General features: G+C 39.9%; 1 protein-coding gene across 1 annotated transcript; it reads right to left on the minus strand.

Moving 5' to 3' along the window:
• Positions 1–2,393: 2,393 nt before the first annotated feature.
• LOC102037971 (toll-like receptor 1) lies at positions 2,394–7,180 on the minus strand. The gene is made up of 2 exons (XM_005415453.2): positions 7,071–7,180; positions 2,394–4,538 (listed from the first exon to the last, which is right to left on the minus strand). The coding sequence occupies exon 2, from the start codon at positions 4,473–4,475 to the stop codon at positions 2,514–2,516; it is 1,962 nt and encodes a 653-aa protein (XP_005415510.1). The 5' UTR covers positions 4,476–4,538; positions 7,071–7,180; the 3' UTR covers positions 2,394–2,513.
• Positions 7,181–8,690: the final 1,510 nt, after the last annotated feature.

The raw sequence follows: 8,690 nt of genomic DNA on the forward strand, positions 1-8,690 counted from the left end.
GGAATCTGCTCTGATACAGTATCTGATATCAGAACACATTTACACACTCCCTTTTCCTGATAACTGGAGTGCAGCAGCAGTTACACATTTCAGTGCAGCACCAAATGCAGGCACACATCACCAGGCTGCTCAGAAAAGGTCAGTCCCTTTCTAAACTGTGCAGATAAACTGACTCACATGCTGTGAGGCTATGTATGGCCCCATGAACATGGAAAAATCTCTTCATGGACTAAAGCTGGTTTTATAGAAAGGGTTGAGAGGATGACAGACAGATAATTGTTTGAAATATTCTAATAACACTTGAGAAACTCATTCTTTCTTGTGGAATCACAGAAATTAGCTCTAATAATTCATTGCACGTTTAGCTGTTTAATCAATTATTTGGCACATATGGAAAAAGATAATAGTATGTGGGCTTCTGGCTCCAAAGTACAAGTTTTAATTGATGCCCGTGCTCATTAAAAGCTACCCTTTCCAATTTATTCACTCAAGGATTTTGGAATCCAGAAACTGTAATACCATACAACTGTAATTATATACTTCTGCTTATCATAACATCAGCTACATTCCCTGAGGTCACATAGTTCCAGGTTCTTTCATAAGTGGCAAACAAACCTTGCTTGTCTTGTTAAAACCTTCCACTCCTTAATTTCTGGTAATGGCTATGGCTCCCACATGAGTAACAGGAAGGTTTCTTGGAAACATTCTGACTTTCAGAGCGTTTTTCTGTCTTCCAGCCAACAGAAGAAGCCAGATGAGTTCTAAAGGTTACACACAAGGGGATGTTAATTGTATCACAGAGGTTTCAAGAGTTACTGGCCTATAACTCTGAGGCTTGTGAAGAACATTTTCAAGCAAGGTAGCACATAATCCAGCTGTCCATGGTTGTGAGAAAGGGATAGGCAAAACAAGCTGTCCGATCATCTTCAGTTTTCACACTGAAGCAGCAGCGGGAGGGGAAGGAGGAAGCAGAGAAAACATTTATTTCCACAGTTCTGAATGAAATGTCTGCAATTTGATAACAAGTGTGCTATACTAATTTTGAGGGTAAGTGGGATGAGAGAGCTAAAGGTGTTAAATTTGACTTTTCTTCTACAGGTCATAAACAGTCACTCACAGTTCAAGGCTTCAGGTCAAGAAATCTCAGCCTGCTTAAACCTCAGGCAAAAAGAAGCATCAAAATCAAAACCTTTTGCTAGTAATGGAAGACAGAAATTAGATAAAATGTAGACATCCTATACTACATGAGGATTTCATCATAACATCCTTTTTTCTCTCATATACATGTTGAAAAACATTTTTGAAGGGAAACTTCCTGCTTGATGGTCATCTGGTTCTGGTGTTTCAAACAAACTTCCCCTGTTGGGGCAAAGAGGAAGTTTGCTGTCATCATCTTCAGCAGTTGTGAAAGTTTGCCTGAGCCCAGTCATGCTTTCCTCAAGCTAAAACAGTATAAGTACAGACAGAGGGGCCTGCTATGTTTCTGTAAAGGAAAAGCAAATATTGTAAATGTAGTTTGTTTTTCTAACTCAGTGAATAAACCATTAAATTACCTGCTGTCTCAAGACCTGGGAAATTTTTTCAGGCTTTGAATGGTTATTGACATTCTGGCCAGAAGTCATAGCCATGCTACAAGAGATACTGTTTCAGCAGAAAAGAACAGATTCTTTTAATAATAAGCATAAAGTAAGATATATGCATGAGAAGACAAAAAGTAGAAAGCTAGGGAGAAAAAAGCATGATTTAGAGATGTCAGGAGATTGTCAAAACATAGACAATATGATGAAGGCAGCTCTGTTACTGCAGATGGCCTCCCACCCCCTCTGGTCAAAGTATCTCTCAGGATCAAAATGGTACCAGGACCATGGTATGAGACCCATGGTCTTATAGCTCTGTGCTTCTCCCTTGCTGTAATGCTAAGCTAAAAAGTGAAGTACCTCACCTTTTTTTTCCTTAAGAAAAAAACCCCAAAACTTCTCTTCCTTGCTCAATCCTTATTTTTGGCAAGTTCAAAGTTCACAAACTGTGTCTGGGTCCTATTCTTTTATCCACCAAACCCGAGCAAAGACTAATTGGCAGCCATTATGAGCTCTGGACTTCAGGCACCTTCTCAGTATCCTTAATTTTCTTTCACATGAACCAATTTTAGAAAAAAAATCTCCTTTGACAAAGCTGTATATATTTTGTGATTAAAGCAGCTCTGCAAACTATCCAACAGCTGAAATACTCTTCCACATGACTACACTAAACTGCTCCAGATTTTATTCTGCTGAGAAAAACTCACTATAATATTCAAGTCGTATTTCAAAATCCATATACAAATTCATTTGCAATTTGCTATCTCAAGAGATTTGCCATAAGATGAATTGAATTTTGACTACAGTTAGGAGGCAACACAAAGACGAGTTGGAAACAAGATTGTGTAATAAAAAGTTAAACACATTTACAATGAATGGAAATCATATTTATTATTTCACTAAGAAAAAACAGATGAAACTCCATTAGAAAGATGCTTAATCTGTTTCCTCATATGAGTTTTCATCAGCTTTTGGCAGGTTAATGCTAATGGCTGCCCTGAGGTTAGCCCAGAACAGGGCGCGCTTGCTCCTCTCCTTCGGCCACTCCATGTAGGTGCGCTTTGCCATGAGAGCTTTCAGCTTGTGATACCTGGCAGGGATAAGGTACGGAGGGATGGGCTCCAGTAAAATGAGGATTAAGCTGTTGGAATTCTCACTGAACAACTTGTGATGGGCAAAGTACAGCTCATAGTGACACCACTCACTCTGCACAAAGTTGGGAGACAACACAAAGATCGACCTGTAGCTCTTCTCAATGCAGTTAATGATGTTCTCCACAATGCTCTTGCCGGGGATAAAGTTTCTCTCGTGCTGGCACAGTTGCACGCAGCCCTCCCCCCTCTCCAGGTTCGGGATCAGCTCGTTCTTCACCCACGGCGAATCGCGCTCGCTGTAGGAAATGAATGCGTGGAATTGCAGAACGGCCTCCTGATCTGCGGGGCGGTTGTGCCAAGCTCTGCGCTTCGTCTGAGTCCACTGCCACGTCATCCGCACGTACCACGGCACATCCAGGTAGATGCACAGGAAGGCCACCACAGCCACCAGCAGCAGCGTCAGCAGCAGAGCTGTCACCAGCAGCAGGCTCGTGTTGCAAGCCAGCGGGCTCAGGTGGAAGTCCTTGAGCTCCGTCCCTCGCAAGCCCTCTGGGTACTCGCACACGTAGGCTGCCGGCCAGCCAAACAGCTTCCCCCCCGAGCGCCTCTCCAGCCGGATAAAGGCTTGCAGCTCACAGGAACACTTGAACGGGTTGTGCCCGGCCTGCAGCTCCCTGACCCTCGGGCAGCTCTGGAAGAAGTCAGCAGATGGGGTGAGGATGGAATTCATCTCCACGTTCAGGAACTGCAGGGACGTGAAGCCGCTGCAGCCCGGCAGGTCGGCCAGCCTGTTCGATGCCAGGTTCAGCTCCTCCAAGGATTTCAGCTCTGCCACCCTGCTGGGGACATGGCTGATCTGATTGTTGTGTAGGCTGAGTTTTTTGACGTTGACTGGCAAGCACTCAAACACAGCATCCACCAACTGATTGGAGGACAGGTCCAGCTCTGCCAGAGACTCGGCCCACTGGCACTGCACGCCAGCTCCGTCATGGCGCAGCAGGTTGTTGCTCATGTCCAGGTATTTCAGGGACTTCATACGGCTCGTCATGAAGCTTACTTTGAGAAGGCTCTCAAATTTATTCTTCTGCAAGATTAATGTCTCCAGCTCAAGTAGGTTGTCACATTTTTGAAAAAGAAAATCTGTTAAATCATTCTTTAAAAAATTTAGGTATCTAAAGGGACTCTTATATGAAGGACAAAGCATATGAATCATCTCTGAATCAGCTATTGTCATATCTGCAATATTCATGTCTGCAAATATTCTGTATAGGTCATCCTGTGTGAAGTACATGTCTGTGATTATAATTTTCTTCATTGTCAGTGCTTTCATAGAAGTACCTGAGTAGTCAAAGTCATAACTTTGAACTTGTGACAGCTGTGTTACATTGTTAATATTGAAGTATTCAACAGATGAGTGCCATACAGTCTGAAAAATTGCCATTAGATCATTCCAATTCACTGACACATTTGTCAGTGTCAGATTTTGTAACTTGGATCCTTGTCTGAAATTAGATAATAAAGCTATCAAGCTTTTTACATGTTCATTTCTGATTTCTGACAATGACAGGCTTTCTGTAGTATTTTGTATCACAACCCAATCACCATCAGCTTTGGACGGATGACTCTTTGTATACAGGTGTGGCAGGCTCGTGATTTTTTGGTTAGAATCATCTTCTGGCAAATTGTTAGAAACAGATGTAAAGAGTTCAACTTCCACAGACAGGTTGACATGGTTCCAAAAAGTTAATGCAAACAGACACTTGCACAGAAAAACGTTTCTGAGAAAGTTCGTATTTAGTGTCATACTGTTTTCTCCTTCCTTGCAGGTGCTCAATACTTTTCTTAACTGTCCATCTTTGTTCCAATCCTGTGGAAATTAAAAAAACACAAACAAAAACCAGATTGTATGATTAAGCAGCTGTGCAGGAACCATCAGAGAGAGAGATTTTTTTAAGATTCCAATTTCTCATTTCTCCATTTGATTAAAAAAGCAATGATTTTCTACAATCATTCAGGAGAGACATTCTTTATTAACAGACCACTGAAATTTTTATTTGGCAAATAAGGTGTATTTAACAAATAATGAGTCAGTATTTTACAAACCATGTCTGATTTCATAGGTGTCCAAAATTTGCTGCTTTCTTACAGAATTACTGCTGTGATACAGTGCATTATGAAGGTTTCCTAAACTGTGTAATAAGCTTTGATTAGAAAGTACAATAATTGGCGTCAACACATCATCCTTTCCTCAGGTTCTCTCTTAAGTGATGTGAACTGGGCTCAGAGACATTATTTTAAAATGGACTTTTGACAGTAACACTTGAACTGAAACACAGGATGGAGGTTCAAAAGCCTGAATCAAAAGCTAAATGTCTTTAGATAGCTGAGACTGGATCATCAGTGCTTCTTTTAACTAGGGAGGGAAACAAGGGTGAGGTAGAATGATCTATATTTATTCCTTGGGAAAGCCCACAGAAGGGCTCACTTCTCGTCTGAGCTTAAGCATTTCCTGAATTTAGACTCTGAAAGTGAGGCGCTCACATCTGGTCTGACAAGTGTACAAAGAGAACACCAGACACACACTGGGAATATTTGCAGGCTACACAAAAATATACACAAAAATAGATGTAGAACTTCTGTACACAAAATTCAGCCCTGATCTAAGGACACTGACCTCAAACATCTCTGTTGTGAAAGAGAGGTTTATTTGAACAGACTTCAAAGGGAAAACATCGTATCTGTGTCTTTGCTTTGGTTTTCCCTATTAGAGGTCACTTTTTCTTTCTGAATGTAGGAGTTTAGGATAGCCAGCCTCCCTTTGTTTAAGTCAGCCATTGAGAATACTGCCTTAAATCTCCTTTTAGCTATTGCATAAACCCATTAGACCGCCCCTCTAAAAGAGGAACTGGTAAGAACTTGGTTAACAATTTTACATGTGTAAATCTTACTTAAAGCTGTTTTCCAGATTTCTAATATCTTTTTATTTCTTCTTCTTTCCCCTTCCCTCCCATTAATTTTAAATCATATTGTCACCTGAAGTTTCCCACGGTACTTTTTAATGACTGCACTGGCCTTCAACTTTCCCTTGATATTGAAGGGGTTAAATTGTGAGTTTGTATTTCTAATGACTCTACAATGAGACAGTAGCTATCACCTGAGAGACTGATTTACAACTTCAAGGACTAAATTCACTGCACCATTAACCATTCCATAAGCTTTCTCAGAATTACTGGGGCAAAATACATGTTCTACTCAATCTAACAAAAACAAACAAACAAACAAAAGTCCACTGAGTTCTTTAGTAAAAAATGCATGAAACTAAGCTTGGAAATCATCTAGAAATAGTGGGGCAATATGGCAAAACTTTTCCAGCCTTTTTCCAAATTCTCATTTGGAAAAATCATATGCATCACAGTCCTCAAAATGCATTTGGGCATATTCAGTCCAGTTCCTCTGATTGTTTGGGCAACTTTACTAATGTGTTTATAATTAACCAAAATACATAGCTTCAAGAGAAAACTGAAAAATAATCTACCTTTAAATCATTATTCCTTCTTTGGATAAAATTTCAGCAATATCCATGCACTAGATGAAAAAAGGATAGGATTCGTCTACATGTGTTTTATTTTCTCTTTTATATATCCTAGCATTCAGTCAAATTATTTATGAGTACCTTCGAAATTTCTTTAGACTATCATATGAAGCAACACAAGTAAAATCTTTTATAACATATAACCTGTGATTTGGAGGCTAATACTGTAGAAATTATCCTTCATAGTCATATCACTTTTAATTCAGAAGTACCCTCATGTCTTCAAACGTGATAAAAAAATCTTAATCAAGAAAAGCAATCCAGGAGGGCAGGCAAGCCAAGAGCATAGCAAGAAAATGTCCTGTTGTTTAAAGAGCAGGGAGACAAAAAACGAGGTTTTAAGAGTTTTTCCAATATAAAACTGGTACAAACTGACTAAACTTCCATATAAGAAATAAACAGAATACATTTAGCTAAGACAGTTCAGTATTAAGACATGCAGTTCGCAGGTTACCAACATAGCAAAAAACTAATGCTACAAACATGCCTTTCACAAGGATGAAACACATGATCAGGTTAGACCCAGCTCCTGAACTCTAGAAAACTGAAGAAAAACTACTGCCATCACTCTGCCCCCCTTAACTATGGGTGTAGTGCTAATAAAAAGAGACTGCTACTTGGACAGGTTTTTTGGATAAGTATTCCGAACACAAGCAACTTCACCATCGTTGCTTACCCATACACTTGAAAGAACATCGTACACTTGCTACAGAAAACAAGGCTCATTTTCAAATAAGATACAGAATATAAAACAATTACAGCTAACTAGCAACAGCACAAAGTCAACAAAATTAAAACTTTTCTCACCACAAATCCCTGCTGTCCGAAAAAGCAGAAACTGTTCTCAGGAAAACAGAAAAAAAAAAAAACTTCCTGTAACTCTATCCTACTGAGTAACAATACTTGGGAACACCCAAATTTTTATATACATGTTTGTGCCATCTACTGACAGCTTGTGAAATGGCATTTGCTTTCCTCCGGATGTATTTCTCACATACAACACTACTGTAATATCCCCACTATTCTATCACTGAACTTTCTGGTTTTATGCTTTGAAATATATTAAACACGAGAAAAATTAATTTTTTTACCACTTTCTACCTTCATTAAATTAATATGAAAATAAGTACTTCTTTTGAATAAGAAATTCAAACACCTTTCTGTCTGAACTTAGTAATGATCGAAGTCTCTATGCATTATTGTAATTTTTTGTCCATTTTGCTATGCCAATTTAGTTGTCAGACTCTTATCAAGGCTGGTTTATAAAAGTACCATTTGTCTTAGTTTAATTTCCATTTAATGGGAATGGAATAATAATCTCTCTCCTACTCCAGCAGTGTTGTCATTGGGTTAAACAGTGAACATGGAAACACTGAGTGGAATTTGGTTTGTTTTCTTTTTTTTTTTTAATTAAAACAGAGCGGTGACTTTGGTACTGAATGCCCAAACACAGGGTAATTGTCCTGGCAAAGACATAAACTAGTCTCTCTTTCTTTCTGTATAATATTTGTCAGAAACTCCACCATAGCTGAGACATAAATACAGAACTGCCACACTATAACCTACCTTTCTGGGTTAGCATATCATAACACATTCATTATTTAATATTTCAATTATTCAGGAAGCAGAGGAAATAATCTAAAAAATTACTTTTTCACTTTAAGGCTTATTCTGTAGATTATATTTAATTTCTCAGCCTCAAGTGAAAAGAGGTCATCCAGAAATGAAATTGAAAGATAGGACAGGTAGTAAGCAACAGAATATGGAAAATTCACTGCTATAATGCTGATGAGTCCTACAGTTGTACTGTATGATTTCATGCGACCTCTTGGAGTAGCTCTCCTCAGCGGCTCACAATGTGCTGGTTTGCCTCCTGCGTCAAAAGTAACTGCTCTCTTTGGCAGACTAGTGATAGAAATGATGCTGTGTCGCCTTTCACCACTGTAAAGGCCATGCTTCGCTTTAAAATGAGGCGGCAAAAAGAGGAACAGGTATGAGGAACTACACAGAAACAAGAACCACAGGCTGTTGGGAACAGCCTGAAACTCCGTTGCTCCACCAAGTGTTTCACCGACCCCAGGTCAGTAAGTGCTCACTTTGAGGAAGGATTAGACTTTCTTAAAAAAAAAATAAATATGCCAGCTCAGCAACTAGATTAATTTGGACTTTTTCTCTCAGAGGACGGGTAAGCACCGAACCGGCTCCCAGCGAAGCAGCCACATCACCGAGCTTATCTGAGTCCAGGAAGCGTTTGGAGACAACGCTCTCGGGCACGTGGTGTGATTCTTGGGGTGTCCTGTACAGGGCCAGAAGTTGGACTCGTTGATCCCAATAGGTCCCCTCCAACTCAGCATATTCTATGATTCTATGAAATTCACCCCTTTTCCGCCTCATCGCCGCCGGCCCGGAGGGAAGCGCCGCTGCAGC

This window comes from Geospiza fortis, unplaced genomic scaffold, assembly GCF_000277835.1.
Source record: "Geospiza fortis unplaced genomic scaffold, GeoFor_1.0 scaffold40, whole genome shotgun sequence".
Classification (NCBI taxonomy): domain Eukaryota; kingdom Metazoa; phylum Chordata; class Aves; order Passeriformes; family Thraupidae; genus Geospiza; species Geospiza fortis.

Excerpts from the sequence above, each read along its gene's own strand:
- LOC102037971 (XM_005415453.2), bottom strand. The coding sequence starts at position 4,475 with ATGACACTAAATACGAACTTTCTCAGAAACGTTTTTCTGTGCAAGTGT.